This window comes from the organism of the source record quoted next, unplaced genomic scaffold, assembly GCF_019419815.1.
Source record: "Pyrus x bretschneideri cultivar Hongxiangsu unplaced genomic scaffold, Pyrus_bretschneideri_v1 Contig83, whole genome shotgun sequence".
Taxonomy (NCBI): domain Eukaryota; kingdom Viridiplantae; phylum Streptophyta; class Magnoliopsida; order Rosales; family Rosaceae; genus Pyrus; species Pyrus x bretschneideri.
In genome coordinates, this window is record NW_025999824.1 from 1,162,833 (window position 1) to 1,180,585 (window position 17,753).

Sequence of the window (17,753 nt, forward strand, 5' to 3'; positions counted from 1 at the left end):
TGGAAAACATGGTCAACCAAATATAACCAAGGAAGCCACTTAGTACTACAGTCTAGTGGTATTCCTCTTCATTAGTGAGTGGGAAGTCTTAGGTTTGATTCTCGTCAAAGGGGAATTTGAATCATTTTATTGTTAGTTCATTGTGAGACTAAGCTCACCCCCTCTCCTTTAGTATAGATAATATTGATGTTAAAATATATATATATATATATATATATATATATATATATATATGAAAACCTCTATATAAGGAGGTACTTGCATCATTGAAGAACATAACACAAAATTAGAGAAATTCATGTAAGCTACGCCAGTGCTAAAGAGATAGAGAGAAAAATAGTGATGGATATTTTTGTACTCCTATTATTTCAGATAATGATAGATGGTACTACTGCGGCCTCCACTGCTTACATCCTCAATTTCACAACAAATTTCTTATTTTGTTTGTTATCGAATACTTTGATGGTTGTAGATGGCGCTTTACTACTTTGCCAGAAGTAATCATGCTTATGCACTTTGGTGTGGGTTCGTCCCCATTGATTGCCCTCCCCCTAACAACTAATAATTTAACACACTAACATTATCGTTTGTCAAAGAAAAAAAATACCTTGGTTGCCATATTAGTAATTTCATGTTAAAGAAAATATAAAAAAAGAACCTTGATGGCGACAAATAATAAAAAAAAAAATTGCATTGGCTAAAAAAAAAAAAAAATCAAATGGCAAGGATTAATTCAATCGTTAAATATGGAAAACAAACATAAGAAAATAAATGGGAATAAAAAGATAAAGGTTAGGAAAAAGTATCCAACCATCTTCTTCATTCGCCGTTTATGTTTAGTTAACTATGATTGTTGCAACACTATGTTTTGCTTTGTATTTGAAATTAAACTATCAGAGTTAAACATGGAGTTTAATTTTCAAAAAAACAAACTTACATAGTTCACGCTCACAAGGCATAACATAACAATGTATATATAAATAGTAATCGCCCTTGCCCTTTCCCAAACCTAACGAGTGAAGGAGTTGCCCAAAGACAATTACTTTTCAGACGGTAATTACCCTTACCTTGTCCTCCTAAAACAGATAAACAATAGTTTTGTTCCAACTTAAAAAAGAGACCGAAGTACCGACTTGGAACGAAAAAAATTAAAATTTGAGGGCAAAAGTGAAACAACTTCAAATGAGAGATTTATAATTAAATCAGAAATCCACTTTAACAATCCATCTTTTCTTCTTTATCAAGTTGCCTCTTCTACAAAATAGCTACAAGATCAAAAGAAAACATAAATAAAATTTCACGGTGTATGCCACCAAATATATAATTTAAACAAACATATCAAACACATGTAGGGGAAACAAAAAAATGGGTATATAAAAGCCGTCAAGCTAAAATCCCTAGACCCAAATATAGCAAGAATCAGCTTAGGCATTTGCTTCAGGCTTCTCCGAAAGAATCGGAAGTACGAAAGCCATTCCTAGCGAGACTCGGGCCCTGGATGTAGAGCAAGATGCCACATTGCCATATCTTTAAACTGCAAGCTCCATGTGAAAAAGAAACTCATGGGTAATGTTACGGGGCAGGTTTTTTTACGCTCCACATATGCAGCTGCAATCCCATATCGAGGAAATCCCTACTCAACTATCTAGTTTTTTCTCCCAACCTTCTTGTGTTTGAATGATTTGGATGAAGTGTGAGGTCTAGGCATCGCAGCTGCATCCTTCCTCGTATTTGTGCTATCTGTCTTCCTCTTGAAGCCACTTGCGGGACCTTTACTATATTTCTCTTTATTTGTCTTTCCACTTCTTTCTGACTGGTCTTTATTTGATTTTACTCCATCAGATTGCCTACCTTTATTAGTCCGCTTGAATCCATCACCGCCAGAAGTATGAAGCTCGTCGGTTCTCTGGTTGTTAGGAATGTGTCTCTTCAACCTTTTCATCTCTCTATGTTCCATTGATCCATTCTTTTCATGTGGCTTACCAAATCTCTTGCGCTTTTTATCCTCCGTCCTATTAAAAAGAGTTCAAGAGAAATGAGTAGATGTAAACTACATACAGTTAGTGTATTGGACAATAAAACAAATTGTACAAAAATATCAGACCGGTTGGTTGTAGTGTCTGCATGACCCGTGTCTATATCGGTTGTTGCAACTTCCTTGGAAGATTTCTTGTTATGGCGGCTCTGCAGTAAGATTTGCATTGTAAAATCAATTTCTTATTTGGTTCAACTAAATATATGTGTGTATACGTATGTATGTATACACCCACACACACAAATATATTCATATTTTCTCTCTGAAATTTACAACGTCAAATTTGACGGAGTAATAGGAAAGAATTCCAGATCATGTATTACGAAGCTCAATTCTTGCAGGAATTGTTCCAGCATGAGTACCCCAAACTTAACCACCAAATCCGTTTAATACATGGAAACTAAAGAAATTACCTCCACAATACCCTTCAGGAAACCCTTGTATTTATCAGGTGTAGCAAACTGAACTGATGCAGTACCGCACTTCCTTAACAAAATCTCCATTATGACTGTAGCCTGTAGGTAAAATGGTGCTGATTAAGGTGCTAAAAGTAAAAATATTTGCAAACATAAATATGTGAGTGCATTTGTCGAGGCACTAAAAGCATTATTGCTAAATCTGTACATGCCTTTGATCTGAAATGATGTCTCGAAACAGGTGACCATGGGAGAACTGCATTGACAATATCAGGAAGAAGCCGTTGCAGAGGTCTAGTCTCTAAACAGGATACTAATACTTTTACAAAGCCCAAAACAGCCTGTTAAATGTGTAGGAACAAACTCATTAGCATTTCAGGCCCAGCAAAAACACTCAATAGACAAAAAAACACTAATTGTGATCAGAAGTAATGACACTCACTTTTATGACTTCTAAAGCTTTCCCTTGCAACAAAGATAAAATAGAGGGAACAAGATCGGGCATTGAAAGACAAATATCTGTATCTTTATACACTAGCACTGATAGCACAGACACTGCTCCACTCTTTATGTGAGGTGATGCACCGGTAAGATAGCCCATTATCTGAATATTATAAAATAATCAGTCGATAAACATAAGCAGAAAAAGCTCATCCAACAAGAGCATAACGCAGGTAAGCATGCAAAGCATGGAGCAAGCTAATTTCAATTTGCTAGATATTAGTCATATTACTTGTATAACGAACGAGAAATTAAAGGGAACAAGAACTAAAGAGGTTTCAATTTGATGCAACATTTTACTCATATCTTGCTTCTTCTTTGAGAAAATAGAAGAAGAAAATAGAAGAAGCAAGAATCCATTTCCACTGCCTAAATAGTAAAATAGGTTAATAGAGTATAAACGCAACAGGAGGAAACCAATTTACGATCAAATCAGGAAACCAAGCATTATGGGAGTCCTAATCATAATATATTTCTATTTCCAACACTCACCTAAAGCTGGGGCAAGAATGTTGATCATGTTCAGCTTGTCTTTTGAGAAAGTAACGATTATATTAAAACCCGAAAGAGGGAAGAACAGAGGAGTGGTCAAGAAGACCATCACAGACAACCAGAGCCACTCAACCACAAAACCTCAGAAACATAATCAAGAATAATTCAGATATATACATATGAATGTAATCAAGTCAAGCAATTTAACAATATAATAATAAATAAATTTTTCTATCTAAAATGACTACTAAGTAATTGTTTTGGACCTCGGCCCCTAATAACTAAAACAAATCACTCTTCAAAATGGAGAGACCTTAGACTATGTTTGGTTGAGGGACTTCGAACCATGAGGCCAAGTTAGCATTGAATGGATTACAACATGTTAGATATAGGGATTTAGAAATGCACTTCATAAGCATTAAAAAAAGCATGAGAAAAGAGATTTGCAAATGACTACATGGAAGGAGTCATTTACAAATCCCTCATACATGCCTTTGTGATGGTCAGAAGTGCATTTGTGATCACCCTTTGTAGTCTCTGTCTTCCTCACTTGGCCTAAATCCCTTGGGACTTAAAAGTTCCTGACCCAATCATAGCCTTGGAGTTTCGTATTCCTCCGTCTCACTTCTATACCAATCATTTGAGTAGAGTACAGAACTACCATACTCAGTCACATAAACGATGAACCAGCATTCACTAGATTACTTGTCAAGAACTTGAACTGGGATAAGTGAACCCCTTACCATATTAATTAATTTCTGGTAAGGTCCATCTGAACTGACAAACGATGGATCTCTCAAGCTAACACTTATTTTGAGGAGTACATCGTAAGCTGCCTCCCTGACTGCTTCATCCTTGGCCTACGAATCAAGAAACACTAAAAATTATTAGCAAATCCATTGTCTCATATTCAGAAGCTGTGCCTGATAGTTAAGACTCAAAATCAAATACAGAAGATTCAAAAGGCTCATATTCTAAGTCAGACTCGAAAATTCATAGAGAGTAAGCTAGGCAACCTCAATAAGATGGAACAACACAACAAGAGTAATAACAAAAGGATATGTCACAACGTTAAGCAAATCATCACTATTCTACACGTAGTTCTTACATCTTTTAACTTGAGTATGATCTCATTGAGAATAAGAAACGACTTTGAATTTTCTACCTCTGAGTCTATCTGCAAAAATCAATTACAAGGATTAAACAAAATATTCAATTGACCATTAATCCCACAAAAACTCCACAGTTGCACATGTCCGGCAGAAAAAGAATACATGTTTACACAGAATAACTATAGGATGCTGACGAAAGTAAGGTATTGAGAAACTTTTATTTTGAAGAAATGAACAAATAAGAAATGATTATACATATACAACTATAGCTGGTACAAAAGCTTAAGACCTCGGATACTCAAGAAATTGATGCCAAGTTCTTTGATTTAAAATGACAAAAGTCATGGGCTCACACGCTTGGTTACCAAGATACATACATGTTTATTATCAAAATACAAACAAGTTTATTACCAAGATACGACCATAGCTTGTAACACAGAGTTTTAGACCTCGGACACTCAAGGAAGTGATGCAAAGTTCTTTGATGTAAAATGACAAAACTCATAGGCTTGGTTAACAATTTTCCACTCCACACGAATAGTATCACTGAACAGTATTGCTTCCATGTCATCTTTCCCTGCCTTCTAAAGAATACTCTCAACCTCAAAAAGTGGACACCCATAACCCATCGAAAGCAAACCTCCGGCTCAATTGATACTAATAAACAATACCCTCTATATATCTATATTTCTCTAATGCACAGAAAGCTGCATGTGTGCACGTACAACATAACAAACGTCTCTGAAACAAATCAAGACTTCTATTACTCTATCAAGACAATGGCACAATTTCAATATTTCTAAATGATAGATATGAATGACATTCTTAAACAGAATCACAGATAAATCTGACCTTCAAAGTATGAATCATTAAAGTCTGGAAACTAGCAAAGCGACTCCTTAGAGATATGATATCAACAGGAGATCTCAAACCAAGTAGCAGATCAATCAATTCAGCAAACCGAGAAGAACAGAACCAATCATGCTCCTGCATTAGGTCAATACAAACAGGGATAAGGAACTTCAGCCATGAACATAGCACGGCAAGAGCATTACCTATGAAAAATTTAACAAAGATGAGAATGCATACCTCTAGAATTCTGCTCAAAGTATGGTATGCTTCATGAATGGCGATCTCATCATCATTCTAAACACAAAATTAAGTTAGAACTTTAGAAATAAAAAAGGAACAGTTACAATACAATGTATGAATCAAAAACATGTCATGAAACGTTAAAAATCAACTTTACCAGTAAAGTATCTTTAGCAAAGGCATATATTAGATCAATAAGATCCTCATTGGCTCCTTTAACAAAAGAAGATGCTAATTCCATCATCACGCATCTGTAGGAATACAAAACAAATTTAGTCCAGTTATTTACAAAAATAAAATAAAATAAAAACAGTTTGATGATATCATCAACACAATTATCACGAGAAAGAAATGGTCATCAAAGTTCCCTCAAAAAATAGTTATCAAAGCTCCTTTAGACATCTTAACATTTGCATAGACTCCACGTTTGTCATAACACTCCTAATTCAAGCATTCCAGAAATTGCCTCAGAAATTTACATGGTATCCAGTGGAAGTGCTTTTCAAGGAGAACTTCTAATTTGGAACTAAAGATAATAGAAAAGAAAATTAAAGTCGATGCTGCTCATTTAAGAAAAATCACCCGCAACAAAATGTGTCCTTTTTTCTGAAAATTAGAAACTGTATTTCAAACAAAAAACCTGAACACACAAGTAGGCAAGTAATCCACCATGAGCAGACAAGAAAAACATTAATTGAAAAAACTAAATCTATCTTAAGACACTCTAGTTAATCATGAGGCAAAAGAGCAGCCCAACACTCGACCTTCTCCCACACTACCTCCACTTCCATCTCCAAGGCATCATCAATTCTTTCTTGCACCCATTTACCTACTCCTAACACACAAAATGTTGATTGACTGAACCCCAATTTAAAAAATAAATAAAAATTATTTGACCTCAAAAGAAAAAGAAGAAAAAGCCCAATAGCTGTAAGGACATTCAGAAGAAGGATGGCTTGAGACTTCATCTAGCCAATGCCATTTTTTTTTTATGATAGTTAGCCAGTGCTGTTATCTAAAAGAACCTCATTAAAAATTTAAACATCTAACCAGGAGAGAGTTCAAAATGTGTACATGAAACTAAAACACTGGGATGCAAACCCAATAAAATCAAAATGAAAGCAAAACAAGGTCATCATGCTCTTGAACAAATGTAAGACTCATTTTAAAAATTTAATACGAGGGCATGTCCTGAAAATGAAACAATGCACACTGAGCTTGCTATTTAGAGAATCACAATTCAAACAGACATACCACACTTATGTAAACTTTCTCCACTTTTATATAATGTGAAACAGGAGTCCCTAGCTTACCGCAGAGCATCTTTCTCTCTAGTACTTAGGTTTTGTTCTTCCTCACCAGCTGATGCATCAGTCTGACTCTCCAACTTTCCAAGCTCATGCCTACTATCTTTGAACTGGAACTTCTCAAGCAATGATAGAAAAATCTTCTTGGCATTGGAAGAATCAGTTACTGAAGCCAAGCATCCTATGGCATCCTGGAAAAATTAGAATACAACTAAGTCAAGTCAACATGGAGAAAGATTATTTGAGTCAGCACGGAGAAAAATAATATACATAAGATGACCGTTTAATCCAGGTTTGTCAATACTTGTCCAAAATTTCTGAATTAACATAGCATATCACAAAATTGAGGACAGTGAACCAAACCTAGTTGTTCAAAGCATTTCACCTAATTGAAGGCATTAGTGTTCCTCATAGTAAAAACAAACCAGCTAAATCTAAGTTGGTTTGAAACATGCTAACAATTTCTGGCTAATTTATGAAGTTTAAACAAGGGATGAATGGAGAACCTTTAGATATAAACGCTTCTCAGGGGGTGAATAAAGAAATAAGTCTGTTAGAGCAATAAGCAGCTCAGAAGAACATGATGTCAAAGCCTTAATGTTTCTGGTAGCAGTTTTCTTTGAATAGGTGGGTAAGTTGCCGAACTCTAACAAAGATTTGTCTACTGCATAGGACTTCGTGTCACCAGCACCATCTTTTTGGTCAAGTACACTTTTGTTCTGATTCACAAGAACCTGGACATCAAAATATAATAAGAAGGTGAATAAATAAATAAACTTCAAGTGAACCATATGAATCCTAATTATTATGAAGGAAACATCACCTGCAAGGCAACTGCAATATTTTCATGCATTAAGGAGTCCTGAAGAAATGTTACTAAAATCTCAGCCAACGGTCGAAATTTTTGGCATATATCAGTTGGAAGATTACAGAAAGCAGGCAGCAATCCCAATAGATCACGTGCATGAGCCTCTAGATCTTGACTGGTTATTGACTTTTTAACTGGAAAAGGAGGAGCAAAAGAGAATGTAATGTCCAGAAATGGGTGACTTATATGAAATGGTATATTACTTTATGGAAACCATCGAAAAGTAAAAAAGAATAAAAACCATAGAAAAGAAAAGGGTTTGTGACAAATTAATTCCTCACTTCATTGAACTTGTACCCCATAGTAAGAAAATCATACCCAAAAAGGGAAAAAGCTCAACTCATGGAGAGGTGGTGAGTCGTGACAAATATTAAACATATTTTGAAGAAAGCTTCAACACTAGAAATAAAATGATCCCTGTTCTTGTACGGTTCGAGTAAACTCTAGAGAGACTTCTAGTTCACAATGTCTTGTATGGTTTTGTTTCATAAAATTGTCTGGCTTCCAACCTATAAACGATAAAAACAAAAACAAAAGAACCAGCAAGCAGGATCACTAGTATTTTCATGTTATGTCTTTTTATTCTCAAGTGATTTGGATGTCTCTACTAATGAGTTGAATGGCTAGGCTTTAAATTGAATTGTATGTCACGAGCGAGGTTTTGCAATTTTTATGTGTTTGTATGAACATCATTCAAAGAGAAAAAAGATATTTATGCCAAAAAAGAGGCTGAAAAGATAAAGACTTGGAATGATAAAACTAAACCCTGTTTAAGCATTACAGCTGCAAACACATAAATTCAAATATGCAAGTTTACCAGTTAATTTTGTCTCATATATGAATTGTCTGAAGAAAATACCTTTACCACTGGCCCGACAAAAGGATTTTGCAAGAGGCATAATATGCTCCATATAGTAACCAAGTGATGCTCCAACAACATAATCTTTCAAAATAGGTACCAACCAAATGTTTGAACAGGTGAAGTCGCTAGCATTGAGAGATATAGGAACAAGTTCAAGTATCCTCTCAGGTCCAATTGCAATTACAGCAGTTCCAATACACTTCTGAAGCTGCAATGATAAAAGAGATATCAATCATTTTAAATTGCCACCATTACAAACACAGATTATGTTGCAACATCCTCAAAAATGGAATTGTTTCTCAACCTGATAGAACAAATATAGTTAACTCCATGAGGTGCAATCATCTCACCCATTTTAGGACTTCAGTTGTCCGTATTGAATCTAATGGCTAAAAACAAATTCTTAAAATAGGCCATTGATGAAGATCAATTATTTTTTATAAATAAATTTCCAAGTATTGAGAGGACAAGTAAAACAACGAATCCTTAAATACAGGCCATATAGTTGGTAATCAAATGTGTGCAAGAGTGTGTAAAGATATCTGGCCACTGGAACAGAAGCTAAAATTGCAAGTCTAATATAAAACTACCACAAACCAAACCAAACTAAAAGCAGTAGTCAAAGTATAGAATAATCATTTCATCAACTAATACTCTGATTTTATCAAAATTTTGAGCTAATGCTTACTTTTTTAATTTCCGGTGCATTTTATTGCAAGGAATACATGCATTTTTTAGCACTCCAGAACAATGAATGAATATTTTCAGAACCCACTACACATGACTACACTTGAAATGAACATGAAATGGAAAGTTGGATCCAGGACTAACAAGCAATAGATTATGGGATTCAATAGAGTTCGGAATTGCTCAAATTTATAATAAAAGTATAAGAAAACACAAATGAGAAAGATGACAAACTATAGATAAGAATTGGCAGTTTGCACCAATTTCCTATCATTATTACAAATGTCAAATATTCCATTCAGACTTACATGATCGGTGTTAGATTTGTCCCCACTAGCAAGGGTCATTGAGTTGGCAAGGTTGAGAAGAATACTTCTCATATAGACATAGGAGATTCCTCCTATAACAAAAAATCCAAAGTAACTATTAAAAATTAACTTACAAGAACGAAACAACGTAAGATGTAAATTAGTGACAGCACTTCCAACCAATTGGAGAACAAAAAATTTAAATTGTTTAGTTCCAGAAATGGAATGACACAACCATAACAGTTAATTGACAAACAATTGTCATATACCAAAAGAGTGTGCAAGGCCATGAAATTAGTTGACTAAACTGCAAAATTAAAAATTACATAAAACAAATACTATCAACAAATGCAATGCGTTTTCAACAATGAGCTACAATAACTAACTCAAAAGTTAGCAAAGCATATGAGTGTGGCATTCAACCAAAAGAATAAAAGAAATAATAATAATTTGGCTATGCAGTAGTTCTATAACTCTTTTGTCAAAAGAAATCTTGCAAATGACCAATTTATCCATACCGAGCTTGAGGAACAATGCCGATATAACCCCCAAAAGATGCTCATTTGGCACTCCTTTACAAGTGCTAAGGGCATCCTCAAAAGCAGTACAGATTGATATTAGTGCACTTGCTTTCATAGTCTCGTGTGCTTCATCATCAGAAGGTTGGCTTTCACCCACCAGAAGACTTTTTTGATCCACAAATTGGCTTATCAGCTCTTTAAGAATATCTGAAGCATGTGATGCAGTGCTAGCCTCAGAAGTCAGAAGACCTAGATGAGTTAAGACAATATGTATTAGAGAACCACTACAAGCTAGATCAACATTTTTCACAAGTTCATAACATGACTACTATTAGCAACATAAACTATTAAAGCAAACAAGAAGAATAATATATCTTTGGTAACAAATTTATAGAGAGATGACATATACATGGTTACACATGCTGAGAAAGTTCATCTACAGTTATGCCTTTCTTATACCCATCGGGATAGTAGGGCACCAAAATCAAACGCTTTACGTCAACTAAACAATTAAGAGCATTTAACATCTAGCAAACTTGCGAATATAAACAAGTCAGAAAAGAAAAGTGCAAAAGCTTCATGTATGGCACTGAAACATGCCAGGATAATCAGTGACAATATCTTAGGGAAAAGAATCACCACCAACCATGTCAGGCTATCGTAAAGAAATATGATATTCAGTAGAATGATGAGATAGTCAATTTCTAAGCACCATGAGAAGAACGCCTTCTATATTTCAACTGAAACAACACTTGCTAGAGACTACAATAAATTGGCTAGATGTCGAGTTTAATAAAGTAGCATCAAGAAGCCTTGAAATAATAAATACAATAAAGAAGCATACCTGCCACAGAACTACAAACTAGAGGAAGACTATTAATCCACGATGTCGATTCTCCAGCATGAAGTATAAACAAAGAAGATTTTAACAAGGTTGCTGCCAACATGACAGTGTCCGAGGGAACCTCATCTCCCAAAGACACGTATGAAGCAAGAGAAGCTATAGTCGCCTCTGTTTCAGAAATAATGGCATTAGCTCTTGAGCTCTCAAACAATGTTTCAATAATTTGGAGTACATGCCTTGTGAGTGTTGAGAACCGTGAAACAACAAGCTCATTTATTTCTGAAAGAAGTTTTGAACCGACTTTCTTTGACAGAAAGGGAATGGTAAGTTTCACCACATTTAGCATGTGAAGGACCTCTAGATGTTTAGGTCCATCTGATGTCTGTGAAGCACTTAATTCAACTGCCAAAGGCATGTATCCTTTAAGCTTAGACAGTGTCAACTTGCTAACCTCCTTGATAACAGTGCGAGACTGGAGCGACTTAAAAATGTTCTCGAGACAGTCTTGAGAACATTTCCGGACCTGCAAAAAGAAAATTAACCACATACTTAGTGTTCCCGCATTGTGGAAAGGCTGTTTTTGTTTCATTCCCTCCAAATCACAACGGTAACATTACACTAAGGCCCACATTCTTCAATAATTCCAAAAAAATATAAAAGATTAAATATAAATTACTTGAAATGACTTCATATTGGGATCAATTACACGTAAATTGGTAACAATTTTCGAAGTTTCCCTATAGAAGTGAACACTACCAAGCCATTATGCACAAAGCTCATACTTCCTTATGCAGCTGACACCAAGTTTACAGATTTTAAACCCACTTATGCTAAGTATATGTAGTAAATAAATAATTTAACAAGGAAGAAAATTGCAGCAAATACCCTACCTTGGGCCGCCGATCGACGGAAAACTTGAGCAACGTCTCCAATCCCAATTTGATGGATCCCCAATCCTCCAAATCACAAAACCCTACCAAAACCCCCAAGCACTTTACCAAAGCCCTCACAGCGGGCATGGATAGCTCCTCCTCTCTCTTCAGAAGTCCCATCAGCATCGATACAGCCTCGCCCGCCTTGGCCGACGAGACGCTCCCCGGAGGCACCAACGGGAGCACCATGGCCAAGAACGACAACAGCGCTGCTGTGGCAGTGGGTTCTAGGGTCTGGGACGCGGAGGAAGACATCTCGTCGATGGAGGAGATGGTGGCAGCGAAATAGGCAGGTGGAGTGAGGGGGAGGGACTCGGCGGCGAGGATGGCGCGCATAGCAGCCGCGGTGGCGAGGAGGTGGCGGTGCTGGGGAGCCGAGGACTTTTTGTAGCGGTCCATGAGCTGTTGGCAGATGTCTGCGACATCGTTGAATGGCTCGACTGCGTCTAGGTCGTGGTGGTGGTCTTCGTCCATGGTGGTTTTTGGTTTCGGAGGGTTTTGCGGGGTTGCGGAAGAGGACTGGAGGGTTTTAGGGGGTTCGGTTTTGGGTTGGGTAGGTTGGGTTTGAAAAGACCTGTTTGGGTTTTCAAATGGATGCCTTGGGCTTGGGCCTAGAGCAATTTCTAGGTTTGAATACTAATTGAGCCCAATTCGCCCGGGAAATCGAAATTCAACGACAAAAAGGCATTTTGAAGGAAGCGGATAGGATAATAACTTCCGTATTTGACAAGTTGAAGGTTATTTGGTGTTGTGATTCCTGATGATTTGGTCGGATGGCTAAGAGATTTTTCCATGTGGTTGGAATATAAGTTTATTATATGTCATAATATAAGTGGCGATGAGATATATTCTTTCAGGTACTGTTGATCCTAAAAACTATCAAGCCTACGTGGTGCGCATGCCGAGTAATTAATAAGCTAACTACGTCCTTTGGTTGTGTGTGGGGCATGCCAACTCGTCTGCCGAGTTTGACCGGGGAGTAAAATATGTTGACATGGCGTTGGGCGCATTGCTGACTTCTTAATCTTGTGATTGCGGCCAAGGAAGGAACATGTCTCAACCTTCGAGTTCTAAAGCCTGAAGACAAGGCTGCTAGTTCCTTCGAAGTTCACAAATAGTCGATGCCGAGTTCGGTCTCGATAATTATATTTGTGAGAATATAAGTACGCCGAATTGGTACTAGACTGTACGGACACAAATACTCGAAATAAATAAATGTATTGATTCTAAATGTGGTTCAACCGTCTGAATACTGAACTTTAAAATGTACTTGCGAATATCCAATCATAAAATAAAACTTAGTTTTCAATGTGACGAGCCTAGTAACCTAGTAACACCTCACTTCGCTGAGAAGGCCGATGAGATGACCTTTACCAACAAGGACTCAGAAATCCTTGTTGACCGAGACTTGGATAAATAACCAGTCGGTCTCAAAGCAGTGCTGTCTATCCAAATTGAAAGTGCTCCTCGGTCGGCTAATTCTATGACTCCAGTGTTGTCTATCCAAACTGAAGATGTCGTCGGTTGCCTTCACAATGATGTCTATGAAAACTAAAGATGTGTTGGCGAGAAGAAAGGGGGACAGAAAAAAAATCTCAAGGTTGTTGAGAAGCTTTGTGCATGACAATTTGTGTGTTGATTTGGAGAGGCCTTGAATGATGCACTCCCCTCTTTATTTATAGTAGTGAACCCCCTCATGGCCGAACTAGAAATTTACTTGGATTAGAACTCTTCAGCCCAATTTAATCAGGTTTCAGCTAATCCTAACCTCGACATGACTTTGAATCAAGCTCCTAAATGAACCAGATTCATCCCCTAATTCTAAGCATCTTTAGCTTTAAAACTCCTTATTGTACTAGGGTTCAACTACCTCACCCTTGTCTAAACCAATCTTCTTCGTAATAAGATTCAGCCAACCTTGACTGGACAGCCCATAACAAGATTCTAGATGAATATTATTAAACCGAAATATTATTTTGGGCCCAAACATTGCCCTTTCGCTTCTGAGGTCTTCGACCTATAATTCCTGGCTGGGCCTCGACCTTGAAGAAGTGATCTATTGCCAAATAATAAACCCTTAGCATATTCCTTCTAGAAAAAAACCCAGAGAAAATTGCAAGCCTCGAATACTCCAACCACCTAGACACATTTATTAAACGCAATCTCACACCCCTGTCAGTTTTCTCAAAACACTGCAAAACAAACCACGTGGCATCTCCTCATTGCGACTATCCATCTTCAATCATTCGTACCCCTACGTTCTAGGCGTGCAAACACCAAAACGTCTCTTCGTCATAAACTTCGCCGTTACACACAATCGTGCAACCTTAATTTGTGTGCTTTTTAGCCTCTTCACCTGGATTTTCAAAAGATCCATTATGATTATGAAATTCTAAGGTCGGATTTACCCTTTATCTCTTAAACCCAAACCATTAATCTTCTCCCCCAATTGCCTATAAATACTCTACCCAGCTTCATTTGAACTCTCATGCTTTCAACTTTTTTAAATTCTTGCCATTTTACTCTCAGCCCAGAAAAAGAACCCAAACTTCGAAACCAAAACCTCCAAAGATTCATCAATGGCCTCCAATACTTTCATTACCAAGCTCACCGAGGAATGTAACAAATGCCAAGACTTCATTGATCGAAACGCTATCAAAACCCTCCGATTTAAGGGTGATTCAAACGCCTCTCACCAGATTTTGGGACCACTCTTCAAAGATAAAGTCATAGAAATCATCACTGAAATGTTGAAGGCCCACTGCCTAAAACACTTATTCCAAATATATGATTAGTTGAGTAGGAATCGGCTAAACCTCAAGGAGCCTGGCCCTCGACTCCTACAACTTGGATTGCTTGGGTCAAACGAATAGAAAAATTCTTCGACGGGGAATGGAAATCCCTTGGCATCTTTAACGCCATCAAACTTTCGACCTTTGAGATCAACATGGACTGAGAGCTCCTGATGGCCGCCCTGAGCTTCTGGTGTTCGACCACCAATACTATGGTTCTTCCTATTGGCCCCATCGGTCCAACCGTGCTGGATATCATAGTCATACTCAGCACTTCTCCCTATGGTCTCCCAATTGATACCATTCTTTCTCAGTATTAATTCGACCTGGATCTAAAAATAATCTTCGACGAGCGTGTCGTTGAAGTTTTGACAAAGAAATATCAGGATGCATTAAAAGAAAATGTGCACAAACTGCACAAAAATTTATTCAACTACAACACCTTAATCAGCCACTTTGCTAGCTCAGAGGAGAAAGATCTCAAGAAATGAGAGCACGATGCCTTCTTGTTTTACTGGTATAATAAATTCATCTTTTGTACCAAGTCGAACAAGTGTTTGGGCGAAAATATGCCAGTGGTCGAAGCTTTGGCCAGTGGCCATGTCTTGGCCCTTAGCCCGACCATTGTCGCCAACTTCACTCAATGCTTGGCCAAGGCCTCTATTGGGAAAATCGATCTACACCAGAACGGCTCATTCTGGGTCTTTCAACTCTGGATGCATGTCTACTTTTCCATACTAAAGCCAGAAATCCCAAGCTTTAACTCTTCTAAAGTAATGGGCCGTCAACTGACATCGCGCCTCATTCCTACTCACTCGGCCAAAGACATCTTCAAGTATTTTTTTCGCCTTGAATATATGTTAGACAATGAATTTCTGGTCTTCCGCTGCCCGAAATATCCATTTTCCATCAAACTCCCCACATCAGCATGGGAGGAAGCAGATGAAGCCGACCTTCAATGATCATGAGGTTCGTTTACTAGCTCAAGATCTTCTCTTTGGTTGCAATGCTCGACAAGCTAGTTGGGAAGTCTACCATCCCCACTTCGTAGCTCGTCAATTGGGCTTTCTTTAGGGTTGTCAAATGCCACTCTTTACCTCTTGCTAACTTTTGAGCGGAGAACGCTTCTCCAGCTCATTGTAAAGGGAATGTGAGGAAGTCGAGTAGGAATTTCAAGAACGATGTACCAAATTTCGCATTCGACCGAGTACTCTAGAAACCCATAGTACCAACACCTTCGCCGATTGGTAAGATGCTTATATCAAGGATTTCTTCGGTGCGTCAACCGAGGAAACTTCAAGGAAACTTTTTGGCGATCGACCAAAGAAGACTTTTGCTCAAAATCTGAAGAAATGGCTCAAGGTATATATCTTTTATTTCTCTGTTCGTCTATTCAAACTTCATTCTGACTCAGGCTTAGCTTTTCCAAGTGGTTGTGCAATAAAACATGCCAATGTGGTTGTAATGGTTGCAGCTCAGAAGAAACTCGTTCTTCCTCCAAAGAAGGCTGTAACTATTGCCATTCCCTTAGCCGAAAAGACAACCATTCTAACTCCAGTAGTGGCCACTACTGCACCGATCGCACCGAGCAAACAACCTCGCCTAGAGGCCGAGACAACTGGTAACGTTGCCCAGCCCGTAGGCCGAGTAATTAATAAGCTAATTACATTATTTGGTTATGTTTGGGGCGTGCCAACTCGTCAGCTGAGTTCGGCCAGAGAGTAAAATATGTTGACATGGGGTTGGGTGCATTGCTAACTTCTTGATCTTACGACTACGGCCGAGGAAGGAACACGTCTCGACCTTCGGGTTCTAGAGCCTGAAGATAAGGCTGCTAGTTTCTTCGAAGTTCACAAATCATTGGCTCTGGGTTCAATCTCGATACTTATATTCGTGAGCATATAAGTACGCCGAACTGGTACCTGATTGTACAGACACAAATACTCTAAAGAGATAAATGTCTTGATTATAAATGTGGTTCGATCGTTGGAATGCCGAACTCTAAAATGTACTTACGAATATCTAGTCATAAAATAAAACTCGACTTTTAATATGCCGAGCCTAGTAACATGCTAACACCTTACTTCGTCGAGAAGGCTGATAAGATGACCTCTACCAACAAGGATTCGGAATTCCTTGTTGACCGAGACTTGGATAAATAACCAGTTGGTCTCGGTGCTGTCTATCCAAACTGAAGATGTGTTGGCGAGAAGAAAGGGGGAGAGGAAAAAATCTCAGGGTTGTTGAAAAGCTTTACGCAGGACAATTTGTGTGTTGATTTGGAGAGGTCTTGAATGATTTACTCCTCTCTCTATTTATAGCAGTGAACCCCCTTATGGCCGAACTAGAAATTTACTTGGATTAGAACTCCTCAACCTAATCTGATCAGGTTTCGGCCAATCTTAACCCCTACAGGACTTTGAACCAAAAACATAAATGAACCAGATTTATCCTAATTCTAAGCATCCTTAGCTTTAAGACTCCTTGTTGTACTAGGGTTCGACTACCTTACCCTTATCTAAACCAATCCTCTTCGTAATAGGATTCGGCCAACCTTGACTAAACAGCCTATGACAAGATTCTAGATGAATGTTATTTTGGGCCCAAACAGGTACACTGAAAAATTTCTTACTGACAGCCTGTATAAAAAACACTGTTCTAAAAATCCTCGCCTAGGCGCTAGGTGGTTGGCCACCGTCCAGGTGTTTGAAAATTAAGAAAGGGCGCTTAGACCAGCTGAGGTGCCCGCCAGACCCGACTAGGCACCTGCTAGGTTTCGACTCACTTTGACAGAAAATAGATAACTTTCAATTTGCATTTAATTTTTTTCAATAAATTGCAAGAGACTTGTTGAATACTTAAATGAGCACACACTAAATGCTTGTTCCCCATGTTTTCATTATGTTCCAATACTTCATAATACATATGTCATTCTATTTTGTAGTTTATAATGAAATTATATCTATTTGAAGTATAAACAGACA

The 17,753-nt window shown here is 37.7% G+C and overlaps 1 protein-coding gene across 2 annotated transcripts; it reads right to left on the reverse strand.

Moving 5' to 3' along the window:
* Nucleotides 1–1,168: 1,168 nt before the first annotated feature.
* LOC103946499 (RRP12-like protein) lies at nucleotides 1,169–12,483 on the reverse strand. 2 transcript variants are annotated; one of them, XM_048576042.1, is made up of 18 exons: nucleotides 11,936–12,483; nucleotides 11,046–11,568; nucleotides 10,199–10,450; nucleotides 9,681–9,772; nucleotides 8,683–8,893; nucleotides 7,779–7,957; nucleotides 7,462–7,689; nucleotides 6,962–7,146; nucleotides 5,806–5,899; nucleotides 5,646–5,702; nucleotides 5,409–5,543; nucleotides 4,553–4,621; nucleotides 4,188–4,304; nucleotides 2,894–3,055; nucleotides 2,664–2,792; nucleotides 2,449–2,550; nucleotides 2,105–2,184; nucleotides 1,169–2,012 (listed from the first exon to the last, which is right to left on the reverse strand). In XM_048576042.1, the coding sequence occupies exons 1-18, from the start codon at nucleotides 12,449–12,451 to the stop codon at nucleotides 1,646–1,648; spliced, it is 3,498 nt and encodes a 1,165-aa protein (XP_048431999.1). In that variant the 5' UTR covers nucleotides 12,452–12,483; the 3' UTR covers nucleotides 1,169–1,645. The 2 variants fall into 2 exon arrangements, with proteins under 2 accessions (XP_048431999.1, XP_048431998.1); XM_048576041.1 differs by having other exon boundaries at nucleotides 5,800–5,899.
* Nucleotides 12,484–17,753: the final 5,270 nt, after the last annotated feature.

What these genes read in the sequence shown, in the direction of transcription:
- LOC103946499 (XM_048576041.1), bottom strand. Translation starts at nt 12,451, where the DNA reads ATGGACGAAGACCACCACCACGACCTAGACGCAGTCGAGCCATTCAAC. An exon ending in TTGTCGGGCCAGTGGTAAAG is followed by an intron (nt 7,958 to 8,682) that starts GTATTTTCTTCA and finishes CTCCTTTTCCAG; the next exon opens with TTAAAAAGTCAATAACCAGT. An exon ending in AGAAGCGTTTATATCTAAAG is followed by an intron (nt 7,147 to 7,461) that starts GTTCTCCATTCA and finishes TAATTTTTCCAG; the next exon opens with GATGCCATAGGATGCTTGGC.